This window comes from Anabrus simplex, chromosome 1, assembly GCF_040414725.1.
Source record: "Anabrus simplex isolate iqAnaSimp1 chromosome 1, ASM4041472v1, whole genome shotgun sequence".
Taxonomy (NCBI): Eukaryota; Metazoa; Arthropoda; class Insecta; order Orthoptera; family Tettigoniidae; genus Anabrus; species Anabrus simplex.
This window is the reverse complement of record NC_090265.1, coordinates 1,628,143,848-1,628,158,744: the sequence shown is the minus strand read 5'-3', so window position 1 is coordinate 1,628,158,744 and position 14,897 is coordinate 1,628,143,848. Positions and strand designations below refer to the sequence as shown.

Genomic DNA, 14,897 nt, shown 5'->3' with positions numbered 1-14,897 from the left:
TAGCACATTTGTTATTTGCTGCGTTCCTTGCTCAAGTTGATGACTTGACGTGGATCTCTAACTGCACTAAGCCCTCGGTGGAGCCATTGCAGAGTCTGTACCCCTGCTGCTTTGATAAGGTCTGCATTCACTTCTACTCCTGGAGATATTGCTGCAGGCATCTGTTATAATGTTGCCTCCATTTCTGTCCAGGTGATAGCAAGCTCCTTTGAGCAGGCTTCCTGTTCCTCTGTTCCATTTAGCAGGGGGTTGAAATGGTTCTTCAGGATCCCTCTGGTATTGCATTCCTTTTAGACTATGTTCCAGATTTTGTCTTCAAGTGCGTAGATTGTACGTTTTCCCTTCGACCAGGCTGTATTGTTACTTCATATTGCCTCTGCTATATTCACCTGGTTTCTCTACAAAAATACCTGAATTCCTTGACATTTTGAACTGTCCTTTTCTTATCTTTACACCAATTCAAGATTTTAAAATAATTTCTTCGTCCCTTGTAAATTCTGATGTTATTTTCTCGGCCATTTGGCAGTGCACTCCTTTCTCTTATTGGCTCCTCTCACTCTCGTTCCACTCCTTCACTTTCACTCTTGTCTTCCCACAGACTTAGTTTGCTTCCATTTTTCAAGATTTTCAGACTGGCTCACTCTTCACCTAGGCAACTGATATTTGATTCAATCCTGAGCCTGTTCCTTTGTCTCACACCTTTGGTACCTTGCTGGTCCATATTTTTGTTATGAGTCCATCAAATTTGCTGCTAAGAACTGGAGGTGAATATCAAGGTTCTCTAGGTGTTACAAGCCTGTTCCTTTCTTTGTATGTAATGTCATAATTAATTTCCATTCCAACTGTATCTTGCTATGTTGTGACAGGCTCTTCCCTTGAAGCAACAATATTTTTGCCACCAACCGGAAGTCAAAATAATATTGCTCTCCTGTGTTCGTTCTGCCATACCCATGGGTCCATCACCTCATACCTTGTCCTGTCTGTGCAGGCTGCATGTTCAGGCCTCCTATGGGATGGCAGCTCTATCTTAATCGATGGCCTATTCTAGGTCGCCTAAGAATTGAGATTTTATCATTCTCGTTGCACCTAGTGTGTGGTGAGTGTTGGCTTTTCTGCTCTTGGCACACAGTCACCTTCATTAATCTTCATTGACGTAGTGGACGTCGGTGATCCATTCCAGGTCATTTTCCTAGAGGGCCACACTCTATTCCACATCTTTGTTGCTACCTTGCCAGTGTACTGTGGATTCCTCAATTTAGTTTACTTTTCCACTTTGTCTCATGTGGCCCTAGATTTATTTTTCTTCTTTCCATAAGGTTCTACAGTTCTTCACTTTATCCTGTTGGACTGAATATATTGGTCCTAACTTTGGTTGACTATCTTCAAGATAGTGTATGTTTGCATGGTCCTGCTTATCAGGCCAGAAGCCATTATAGATCTGCTCATTCTGGTGTCATCTCAGTATTTCGTGTTCCGAGGCTCTTGGTTGAATCGAAAGTGAATTTACAACATTTTGCTTCTGATTTGCTAGGCCTAACAAAATCTAACGGTCAACTTTTGCAGAAGAGAGTACGCTGTCTTAGCAACGCGTGTACATTTGTGTGTTAGGTGAATGGTGAATGAGACTGTCTGGACACTTCAGGTCAAATTGTTTGTTATATTTCTTCAACTAGCATCTTCCTTGGTATATCTGTAAAATGGATTGCTTATAGTGAACAATGACTTTCAAGTATTGGACACCCTGTAGATATTTCATATTGTGGGATTACGACTATGCTAAGCTGTTTAGGTTATTTCTTTGCCGTAATGCTAAAGTGTTTACCAAACAGGTTCAATTGGTAAAATATATTTGAAAAAATCCCGTAATAAAATGGCAACATCAGTGTTTCTGCTATGTCTCCCGATAAATAATGAGCCCTTTGTTCAGGATGTTTGGTAATGATTTAGATTAAGCATTATTTTATTCAACTAGTTGAATTTCTTTTAACCTGTTTGGGGAACACGTATTTTCGTAGCATTATTCATGTAGAATTTCATAATTATATTGTATAACAAATCATAGTAATCAGGATTGCATGATTTAATGTACTGCAACTAATTCAAAGTGGGCTAATCGTTGTTATGCTCTTCTCACAGCGCACAGTCTCCTACTAGTGATCAGAAGCAATCAAAAGATGAGAAAGGTAAGTTGTACTTTTGTGTAATTTAGGTTTCATATTTCTTGAGTACTGAAGAAAGGGAGCAAGAATATTGAAACCAATCAGAATATAATATTATGTTCTTTATTCGGGTTGTACAGTGTCTTTGTTTTATCTGCCTTGTGAAGAACAGCTTGCTGACATGAATACATTTCAGCATTTTTTATGAAAGGGATAGGTGTACCCCTTTTTTGATCAGAGATAGTCAGCTGCCTCTCTCCTTTCCCCATGGCAGCTAAATTAATTGTTTACTGATTTTATGTACCACAAACTACTTACATGGTTTTTGGAGATGCTGAATTACCAGAATGTTGTCCTCAACGAGTTTTTACTGACAGTAAATTTAATGAAATGCTACAGGTGTTTTTGAGCACCTTTCGCCAGACTGAGCCTAGATATACCTTGCCTACTTGTCAGAAAGCTAGCACCTCAACTGCCTGAATCACTTAGCCCAGCTGCAGCCAAAGTTTACAACAAAGTTGGTATCATACAGTCTTATTTTGTATCACTATTCCCAGGTTCACACGGATATCTTTGGGAATTCTTAAATATATTTTGCCCAGTGGACAGGTGGGAATTCATCCGTTAGTCTTCTCTAGCGTATATAACTCGTGGATAATTACCACTATGCATGACAGAACATGGGAACTGTAAGGGAAATGCCTATCTGGTCAGATGGAAGTCTTTTCCCTGATATTCTGTAACCCGTAGCCCTCCATTTCTTTCTGATCACGCTTCCCTCTCCATCTCAATTTAGAAATTTACTTACAGGGGTAAGTGACTACACACACATATGAAAAGCATATTTACAAAAATCAAATCAAATAAATACAAAAAAAATATAACGCTATAATGTTTTTATTTTAACCCTGAAATTGAGTAGCTTTTTCATCGGTAATTTGTGCTTCGTGTGGAACTTGTCATAAAACTTTCGCCAAGATATGATCTGGGCTTATTGTTAGTGCATTACAGAAAAACACGTCTCATGTTGTCGTCCCTTCACTTTACGGTCAGTGAAATGTGTAGTCTTTAATTCTCCTGTATGGGAGAAGGAATGATCATGCAGTTTCATTAACTTCAGATTTTTTACATTGGTATACCTGTTGGTTTTGTGCACAGTTTCCATTGCTCCACCATTCATTCATGAATCACTGAAAGGAATAAAGTTCACTCTTAGGTTTAGTCCCAAGGTGTGGTTTATAACTAGATGTATCTGTGGCTGGGTTTCTTTTGAAGTTGGTCCCCGTAATCCTTCCATCTGCCAGTAGAGATATTGGCACAGTCATTTCATTTAATTTTTAAGTTATCGGGGTCTTCATCACTGAACTCATTAACACAACCTCATTCTGCTATAACGTCATTACCACTTACTTAATTGAAAATTGCTCCCATTATTGCTCAAATCAAGGTCACTTTTGTCTGAAAGTCTGTGTAATTACTTCTCATGCTCTTTGAATGACACTATGTTCCTAAGCAACATCTGTTTACGAACTTGTGTGGTCTTCAAGGAATCCTCCACAAAGCTGGAATTGAACAAAATTATAGCAATATAGGGCGTGTGTGTGTCAAAGGAGTTACATAGAGATGAAAATCTGTGTAGGATAATTCCGTTGTCAACCATGGCCCACCACTTATATGTCCCTGTTGGAGTGCAGTTGTGTGGAGGTACAATGATGATGCATAGCGACCAATTTTATAGTCTAATTTGGCTGTCAGAGAAGACTGACTACTCTGTGTTGACGAAGGGTACATAAGTTGCCTTGATAAATACTGAAATGTGTTTACGACATGTGCAACCTGTAGATAAGGATTATAAAACGTGGTCCAGGCCAGATGAAGAATGTGGTACAAGATTTACACTGTGGGAGCTTATACTTCTGGATACAGTTTAGATTATATTCATTCCAGGAGCAAATATATAATTATTCTCCTGTCCGTATTTTAATGTTAACCGTATAATTTTTGTTATTAGATGGGACAAATAAGAATCTGTCAGGTTGTCTAGTACACAGGAAAGCGGTTGGGTGAATTGTCAAGAAATTTGGTATTTTGAGTTTAGGTTTAAGGGTGAGTAGGATTTTACCTATGTTGCTCCAAAAGATTACATTATAACCCTGATCTTGCGGGATGTCAATTTAGTGTAAACCTACATTTAACTGAAGAAATTTAAATTCCCAAAATTTATTCCATAAATTAATGTAATTTTATATACGATATAATTTGAGCCCTGTCATTGATTCATCTGTTATAATGAACAAGTAATGGCTCATTTGTCATACACCTGACTTTGGAGTTCATATTGAATGCGATCTATCTTCCATGTGGATTTCTCGCTACATGCACGAGCGAGCCCTCCCAGACATTGAAACTTGCTGTTGACTTCAATTAATAATACCCCATAACTTGGACTGGTTGTATAGAAACGTTGGGAGAATGTTTTCGCAATAAGTGCACTGACAGCAGTTGTTCAACTCCTTAGAAATAAAAGCTGAAGTAAATGATTGCTGAATTTCAATACTAGGTAGTGAAATAAAATACGAATGTGATGCTTCTATCGAGGATATATTTGTTGGCATAAGTGATTTCAGAGGTTGGGTTATATACTCTCATGTCTGGTTAAATTTCAGAAAAGCTATTCCTATGTAAATACCGTTACCATTGTAGGGGTTTGAAATATATTTTTTTAAATATATGCAAGGTAAACCTGGGTTAGGAGATGCCGTTTAAAGTAAGAAAATGGAAATGTTTGCCGCAGAAGTTCTGTAGTGATGCTATAACAATTTTTATGAATGAAACTGTACATGTGTGTTCCCAGACTATCAGAATTAGAATATACCGTAATAATGAGTAAGCCACTGTATGGAAAACATCTGCGAAAAGTTTCGAACAAACCGGTTGTTTCATACTGATTTTAATTTGTTCTTCATGTGTGGTATCCTTTCAGAATGAAAATTGTTTTTAACCTGATGAGAACAACTTCAAACACTAACGGTTTTGCGTTCACTGACAAAATATGTTGTCAAAAGGAAGGTTTACCCATGGGCTCACCTTTATCACGTATAATAGCGAACATATTCCTAAATAACATTGAACCGGGCGAGTTGGCCGTGCGCGTAGAGGCCCGCGGCTGTGAGCTTGCATCCGGGAGATAGTAGGTTCGAATCCCACTATCGGCAGCCCTGAAGATGGTTTTCCGTGGTTTCCCATTTTCACACCAGGCAAATGCTGGGGCTGTATCTTAAGGCCACGGCCGCTTCCTTCCAACTCCTAGGCCTTTCCCATCCCATCGTCGCCATAAGACCTATCTGTGTCGGTGCGACGTAAAGCCCCTAGCAAAAAAAAAAAAATTAAAAAAAAAATAACATTGAAAGCAATTTCTTAACCAAGAGACGGAGAAAGAGACAGGGGCGAGTAGTTTTTAGAGGTATGGGGACTAACAAGGGAACATCGGCACTGGTTAAGTCGCCGATCGCGATGAAACTTGGAAAACACATTGCGGTACACGTAAAAAAGCTGTCGGCATCAATTTTGGGTGCCAACATTCATTAGGGCGTTAACTACGGGGCTTAAAATTTGTGACACTTCAAAATACCGCGCGATCAGCGATGAATACCTGCTGGCCAATGTCAAGGTGACCCGGCTGTTGAGCTGTCGAAGAGAACCGGTGTTAAACTTTGCGTCCTCTATCAGTGTGTACCAAGAACTCGGGCGTGAATTTTTCAAACCTTTTTGGCATCGTTGTTCAAACGTGGTCCTTTGTATACTTGTTTCATGTGCTGTTTTCATATTTAGGTTTTGCACATCTGATCGGGAAGTTAAGGGGAACGCATTAACTATACACTGCCTGGCTTTTGGCGCAACACGACGCAGCCGTTGGTTCACGTCCGCTGCTTCGCTCCTCCCCACCTCTCCGCCGCACCCCGATACTCCCGCGGCACTTCTAATTTTATGACTATTTGTTCAACTTTGCCGTTAAAACTTGCGCTGGGCACGTGCAGTTTTCACCTTAGCATTCTACTGCCTCCTACAAATATTCCTATCAAATTTCAATCGAATCCGAGTGTGACACATGTATGTGTTCCCTCGTTAGTTATTTCACAGAGGCTTGCAGACTGAATGCTAAAACACAGAACAACCTCCTGTGGATGGGTGATACAGACGAAGAATACACCTACGTTATCCCTTACCTGTCGTAAGATGCGACTAAAAGGAGCGACCCAGGATTACGCGGGGAACACCTAGGGTCGCCTTTACTTGTGAGTAGTACCGCTATGTTAGGTACACAATAGGTTTGTGATTAGTAGCAACAGAAGGCGAGTCTGTATGGGTTTTCCAGTACCCGTGATTGGTACTGAGAAACACCGGGAGCCTGAGATGCCTGTGATTACTACACCTTGGTGAGGAAAACCGTGGGTTTGTGTTGCCTATTAGTGGCGCCATTGTGTGAGAAACACCATAGGTCTGCGTTACCTGTGCGAAGTACAATACTTGTGAATAGTACGATACCGTGTGGAACACTGTAAATGCGGGATTCTACTGAGGCAACATTTGGGCGGCAAGGAGCATGCGACACTGTAGCATGCTGCAGTAGATTTTCAATTGAAGAAACATGGCACGGCATGTAACGTGCGGCTGTGTGGCATTAGACATGATGCCATCTGTCAAACACTCTGGTGCCCCATGCCTCAAAAATATGCTTGTCGAACGGTGTCGCCCGGGATCCGACACTGTGTGGATCGGTGCTACAATTTCCGTGCGACAAGATGAAGTGGGCTATTGAAAATAGTTTGCCCTAGAAATAAATAAATTAGAGATAACTATTAAAATAGAATTTAATGACATCATAGTACTAACTGCAACAATAATAAACTTGGCACGTTTGATTCTAACTCAATCCAGTGGTATTTGAAGGTGTTCTAGTAGACCTACGTCAGCCTCGTGTCTTTAGATTTACTGACAGGTAAAATAACGCCTGCTGCACTAAATTCCGGCACCTTGGCAACTCAGAAAACCGTAAAGATAGATAGTGGGACGTGAAGCCAATAACATTATTGTACAACAATAATAATAATAATAATAATAATAATAATAATTCTACCTATTGGTATATTATGGCATTTCCATGCCTATGGATTTCTCGTAAATACATCGTTAATAGCATAACAACGTTTCTCTTTTCTACACTGTTAACACACAACAATCTACTTTTTATTCGGTTATCCTTCGCTGCTACTCTAATTGCGCAGTCTTCTAACACTTTTTCATCATAGTCTTTTTCTTCCTCACTAAGTCTACTTATTGCCGGCCCCATGGTGTAGGGGTAGTGTGCCTGCCTCTTACCCGGGGGCCCTGGTCTCGATTCCCGGCCAGGTCAGGGATTTTTTACCTGGGCCTAAGGTCTGGTTTGAGGTCCATTCAGCCTGCGCGATTAGAATTGAGGAGCTATCTGACGGTGAAATTGTGGCCCTGGTCTAGAAAGCCATGAATAACGACCGGGACGATTCGTCGCGCTGACCATGACATCTCGTAATCTGCAGGCTTTCGGGCTGAGCAGCGGTCGCTTGGTAGGCCAAGGCCCTTCAAGGGCTGTAGTGCCATGTTTTTTTGTCTACTTATTGTCATAGTTGCCACAAGTTATCTTTCATTCTCCTAGTACAACTATATTAGAAATGTGAACTATAAGGGGGTAAAATAATCAGAATAGGGTTAGGATATTCTGCTTAAAACTATTACATTTTAAATTTTTTAAAATATCATTAAATTCCAGTGAACAAGAAGTTTCTATATCTTCCTGCACCTCTAGGCATTCAGATTTTGCCATGGTACACGACCTTCATCTGACAAAGTACTCCATAAAATCATCACTAATGGCTTTCACCTCATGAAAATTCCTATCTGGTTTGTTTGCCGAGGGCTCCATGCCTTATCAGCTTGGATCACTCCGCACCATGCACATTTCCAGGATGATTCGTGAGATGATAGGTTGAGAAATTCGAAACAAGGAAGTATAGCTGTCACCAGCCCGTCAAAGTCGAGTGAGGAACTGTTGTCTTAGTTGCCTTGATGGAATAACGTTTGTAGTTGGCGACAAGTCTCCACGAGTGACGCATGCTACACCCGGCAACACATGTAGGATACCACATCTTTTCTGCCCAACTGACAACAAGCCGCATTTTAAAAAGAGCAGCATTTGTTGCAGCCGCATGATCCATGTTGCCCAAATGTTGCCTCAGTGGAATCCCGCCTTAAGTCTACGCTACTTTTGATTAGTACCGCAACATGACAAATACCATGGTTCTACTTTATTAGCGATAAGTACTATTATGAGGGTCTGTTGACCTGAATTTTGGATCCCTTTAGACAACAGGCATCCTCGATTCAGGAGTGTGCCTTAGCAGCCCCTTTGTCACTAATACTATTGTTTGATAGTTCCTGGGTCGGATCCACTGATTGTTTTAAATTCATATCCATCTATTCAATCTTCATCACGTTTTTTATTCTGGTCAGTGGACGATTTTGAACTTTTAAATTGTAATTACATTTGTCTCATTTCGTAACGTTAGAGGCCGATGATCTAGATGTTAGGCCTCATTAAACGACCATCATCAAAACACACAAGTGCACAGTGAGGATGAATTAGATAATGATCCATCATCTAGGAACCACATTTCCCTGTGTATGTGCTGATGATCATCCAGAGCCTTCAGCAGTTATTCAGTTGGGATCTGCAAATGTAGCATACAGTAGGTGTCTGTTAATCTGATGATAGTACAAAGGAACAGAAATGTTAGGCTGTATCCATGACTTTTTATGTTAATTAATAATTAAATTTCAAAGAACAATCTGAGCGAGTGCTAGTTATGGTGCATTACAGGCTCTTGCCTAGATAACAGGGGCAGTCTAACACAAGTAATCTTCAGCACAGGATATGGTTTTCCGTGGTTTCCCATTTTCTCACCAGGCAAATGCTCGGGCTATACCTGAATTAAGGCCACGGCAACTTCATTCCCACTCCGAGCCCTTTCCTATCCCGTTATCGCCACAAGACCTATTTGTTGGTGCGACGTAAGGCAAACTTTAAAAATCTAGCATAACTGTACAAAGTTGTAACTACAGTATAGTTTGTAGGATAGATATCTCCTTGTTTTATTGCGGTTATTATGTAAATAATGTGTGATAGTGTCTGGTTGGCCATTTTTGTTCTGTACATAACATCTCTTCAACACGTACTAAATGTACATAACATGATCTAATAGGTTGAAAGTCTGTTTTGATTATAATGCAGTCATGAAAATTCAATATTCATCTTGATATTTGTTTTATGTCTTCATGTTTCAAGTTAGGTTGTTGTGAATACACTGCCTGCACTATTATAGAAATAAAAATTTAAAGGTAATATCTTTTAATACTGTGAATACCACATTCTGCTAATGTCTTATATCATCACTTCCGACAAACACTACACATTGACATGGAAACGCATTACAACATGTTTTCTTTCAGCTATAAAGAAAGTCACAGGGACAACTTGCTGTAACTATTTTTTTTTTTTTTTTTAAGTTTCGCCTACAGCATTTTATTAAGAGCTACATGCAATTAAGTCATACTTCAAAGAAGTGTATATGATGTAAATTTACTCATCTTTCAGTAATTATCTAGTATTTACAACTTCTGAAGTAGTTAGCCCGTGATGTCTTCAGAGTACCTAGAAATATTTCCAGTTGATCACCATAAAGCACTGCTCAGCATTTAACATGCTGCAAGCATCTAAAATCTTTCAGATGAGCATAATTCATGAACTTTTATGAAGAATTGGCAATAAACAGACATAAAAGCATATTGTTTCCTTTGCTTTCTCACGTTTCCCTTGGACCTACTTCTCTTCCCCACAGATGAGAAAATTCCCATATAAAAACAGAGGACAGAAGAATGTATGTAGGACAACGTGGCCAGGATGATCTGGAGTAACTGAAATTTCACAATTGACACTCATAATTCCCTCAATTTTTCACTGTATTAGAAAAAGGTATAGAACAAGAAAGTAAATCTAAATATAGTCATGAGCAATTTTCCCTAAAACCAACCGTATGAGAGTGTGATGTTCAAGGATCAATGTGGAGGCTCCCTTTCTAATGACAGTAAAGCCCCTAATCAGGGCTTGTACAGGGACCGAAATTTTTTTTAGCTTTAAAATGGCGGTTTACCTTGAATCGAGGTTTCAGCAGAAAGGACACCTTTTCGGGAAATCCTTGCCTGTACTGGTCAGTAAATTGTTGGCAAAAATGTAATCGTGCATATGCTCAGTGATAGTATTACCTCACTTCTAGTTGAGAATGTTATTGTTGAATACCAGTTTTAGTTGGAAATATAAAATTAAATAGTCCGATCAGTAGTTCTGAATTACTGTCTCATTTGTTTAGAAAATACAGTTTGAGGGTGAATCATTTAGTGAGAATTGGACTCACCACTACACACAGCAGTAATTTAGGTGGTGTTCTCTTCTGTGTATTAGGTGAAAAATAACTGAATTGTGTCATTATAGAACTTTCTTGATTTCTAGTTATAGGCGATGCTTTGCTCTAGGATGTGATTACACCAGTGTATACATGCCAACTTTTACGGTTTATCCGTAAAATTTTTGGAAATTACAGCATTTTACGGTTGGACGGTGTCTTTTAAAGACTTCGCAGACAAAAATTTGTAATGCTAACATTTGATAATCGCGCCACTTCCGTACAATCGATTGTTTGCGTGGGTCGAAGGCAAGTCCATGATAGTCGATAACTCATTCTTTGATATTGGTATTTTTAACCAGGGAGGTGTGAAGAAGAATGAAGTTGCCATTCGCCAGGTCATACGGGAGCACTCCTTGAAAGCGGCAGCCATATTGTTCAGCACCATGGCCGTCTGGGGACCAGTGTGAGCTAGTTGCTGGTCGTAACTTCGTATTCACCCAGCGAGTATCCTGTGACAAGTTTCCTAATGCAACCATTCTTTATCATGGGTCTTTGTTGTGAGTATGGGTGTAACGGTAGAAGTGACGGGAACAGAAAATCTGGCATTTCTTTTCATCGGTAAGATTTTCTTCTAGTAGACTTGTACATATCATAGACGCAAGTTTATTCTTTCATGGGAAGAACTTCATTGATTTAAAATATGTATTGGTGTAGGTTCCGTAAGAACCCGGACCGTCGGGGCCTGAGAGTGAAGGCGGTTAAGAGAAAGAACTGCACACCTGGTGTTCATAGTGTTATTTGTACGGAGCACTTTAGCCAAGACCCAAGACCAAGTGAATAATGCATACTTATCCAGGCAGACACTGAGAGAGAATGCCTTCCAGAACATATTCCCTGCCTATCCCACCTACTTACAGCCATCAGCACCTGAGGTAATTATCACTCGAATACTTTAAGATGGTGTCTGATGTGCTTTACTGTACCGTTTTTACAACATTCTTAATAATAATGGCTTGCAGAAAAGGAAGGAACTGTAATCCAGGGGTGTTGACACACTCAAGCCAAATAATATCGTATTGAAATGCCGTTAATACTGTTCAGGTGCAAAAGGTGAGAAAATTTCTTTTATTACAAGAGCTTTGAACATAATGATAACTCCCGTTATAGTTTGGTAGTCCCCATTTTAACTAATAATAATATTCTTGTTTGTTTATTCAAGGTGTTCAATCCCCGGACAAAGAAAATGGAGAAAACTTTGAACATACACAGTGTCAAAAGAGAGAAGAGAAATTGACACTTAGGGAAAATATGGGCTCCATTGAGACGTACTAGAATGATCATTAAAAATTTATGAAGAAGGAATTCTGGGGTGTAGAATGGAATCGAGAGCTATGAAAACTATTTCACGACTTGAAATAAGAAGATATCAGATGTAAGGCTTTTCAGGCATTTGCTCTATTAACCAGCGTTTCGTCTTAGGTCTGACACTAGACTTGTCAGAGTGGGATGTGTCAGACCCTACCCACTGACACTGGGTGTATGCAGGTGAGCTTATCAGAAGCTTATTTATGACGCACAGTCTGATAACTGCAATCGGGAGATAAATCTCCTCAATGGAATTATTACCCGCCTAGCAAGTCCGAATGGAAAATTCTAAATTCCCATAGAGCGAATTAGATATTTTTCACCAATAGAGCATGCCAAAAACATATCGGATGTAAGGCTTTTCAGGCGTTTGCTCTATTAACCAGCGTTTCGTCTTAGGTCTGACACTAGACTCGTTAGAGTGGGATGTGTCCATTGAAATAAGAAAGTTTAACTACTGATGAATGCGCTATTCATTCTACTGATATCTCAGGCTTTCGACCAAGACACTTGTTCAGAGTGCAAAATGAAAAAATCCAAGGAACAAAAAATAGACATTTCACTAAAGTTACGCAATTCAAAGGCCAGTAATGCTCGCAGTAATGCTTGTTCACGTCAATTTGTGCTCTGTGCGCGCCTTTAGTTTTATAAAATGTACAGTGTTATATGTTACAATTATGTGTAGTTTAGTATGTTATTAGGTGCTTGTGCCTGAATAGGAAGAAAACTGTTAGCTTTAATCGCATTCTCCTTCATTCACTAGCGCACAGTTGTGCCGAATGGGCGTGGTCTCGAGCGCTTCCCCATCATGCGAAGAGGGCCCAATTTCTCCATAGGCTAGCTGTGGTGAGGTGCCACTCCATTACTCTTCTCACCTCCCTGTTTTTAACCGTGTGATGTTTGTGTTGTTATTGGAATTGAATTTATAGCCTGTGTAACAGTTCTTCCGTGTGAATCTTTAGGTGTTGTCAGGCTCTGCTCCACAAATTCTTGGTCCGCTCCGTTAGCTTGTTGTGATTTAACCTATATTCTTTGACCACGTGAGTGTTAATTGTTCACGAAGTTGGCCTTCCTTGATTGTTTTAACGTTATGACATATTTTAACGACGTGTTCGAATTTTTGTGTTATAACTTCGTGCTTTGCAGTGTGGATACACAGCTATTAGCGAAGCCCATTAAATTAAAAAGAATAATATGAAGAATTACATTCGTTCCATGTATATGCTTTTTACCAGGTACATATTCCTTGTTCACGAGGTTGTTGTCATGTTTATTTAATGGTATATGACTTTGTGGGCTTTGACATGTGTTAACGAAGTGTTTGATCGCATCGAGTGTTTGTTACAATTTTATGTGACTTTCAGTGATCCAGGTCCATTCTGATGTTTCAGTGGATATCTAGACATTTGTTCTTCGACATTATCTTATGCTATGTTCATATTGTAGATTATCATGAATAACTCCAAACAAGAAACAGTACTTGATTCAAAATCAAAGAAGTGGTGATGAGTGAGTTAGTGGTATTCCAACTTGAACATAGCAAATGATCTCCAGGATAGGGATAAATGCCTTTTCTTTTTATCAGTGAGAAACTACTTTCGTACTGCCTGGTCACATCGCGAACAACTTTCCACTCAGAGATGTGTAAAGCATACTAAAGTTGCTAGGTTGGACAAAATTGAAGATGCGCAGTTTCCTTCCATTCGTTTTTTCTTGGAAAAGTTTCCTGTCGTGTTATGCAAGGTAGAGAATGAAACTGCAGATGAGATGGTGAGCTTCAGAGGCAGTTTACAGCTCTTCAGGAAGATGACACTTTGGTTGCAGCAAGTGATTCCAGTTGGGCACAAATATCAATAATTAGTGGAGCCGTTGGACCTCATAAGTATAACCGAATTTCTAGAGTAATGCTCTCTATTCTCACCATACCCCATAGCAATGCAGAATGTGAACGTGTTTTCAGCCTTGCGAAGAAAAATAGAACAGAGTTCATATCATCCATGTCCAATGAATCTCTCAAGTCTATTTCTATTTTGAAGACCAGGAGTTCCCTGTTATGACTAAACATTTTCTCGAGACATTTTTCAGTTCTTTTGCAATCGGTAAGGATTTAAATCAGCGCATTTCACTAGAACGACACATTAGAATTGTTTTCTTTGATACACACACAATTGTTGACAGGAAACTTAGTTTTCTGTCCGTGAAATGTCTGGCGATTATTGCTCATTTGTTGAAGTTCGATTTTCTTCTATGTTTCTAATCTGCACGTTGACTTTGGCAATGAATGACCTAAAGCGGTCCTTTCGACTATCTTGAACACGTGACTCACTGCAACTGACATGCTGTAGATGAGTGATGCCACAGTCCAGACACTACTACATACGTTCCTCGTAGCAGCTTCCTTGGAAACATTACATATTTGTTATAGTTAATGCATTTGCTTCCTTTTAGTGACCAGGAGTACATCACCTCGCCAGCGGTTTAATAATGACAACATGGAAAATTACGGAAAACAGAGACACGTTTCCAACCTTGATGGAAATAAAACCTGCACTCTTAGTTTGTTGCCCCCAAATTTTGAAAGAAAAAAAATCATGCTGGAATTATTCGCATACTTACGGTACTTTCCTAAATTTGCAAATGCATCGCCAGTTCTGTGAGAAATCACGAATGTGTCCTAAAGTAAATCTTAGAACAAACTATCTATATACGAGTCGTCTATTTGCAAAACCGGCCATCTCCAAAGGGTTAAATTTTTCACGAGACCGAAAAAAACTTATAAAATCTAAATAAAGAGATTTAGAATTATTTAAACTTATAAAATCTAAATAAAGAGATTTAGAATTATTTGTATTTGCTTTATCACTTATAAATAGCGTTG

The 14,897-nt window shown here is 39.4% G+C and overlaps 1 protein-coding gene across 7 annotated transcripts in view; it reads left to right on the top strand.

Annotated features, from left to right (window-relative positions):
• Saf-B (Scaffold attachment factor B) overlaps window positions 1-14,897 on the top strand; it is a 307,055-nt gene that overhangs the window by 97,773 nt on the left and 194,385 nt on the right. For 4 of the 7 annotated variants that reach the window (XM_067138300.2, XM_067138299.2, XM_067138301.2 and 1 more), the window contains one exon: window positions 2,137-2,183. The exons of the other annotated variants lie outside the window; for them this stretch is intronic. In XM_067138300.2, the coding sequence (XP_066994401.1) occupies window positions 2,137-2,183 (47 nt within the window). The remainder of the gene's footprint in view (window positions 1-2,136; window positions 2,184-14,897) is intronic. 7 annotated transcript variants of the gene reach the window in all.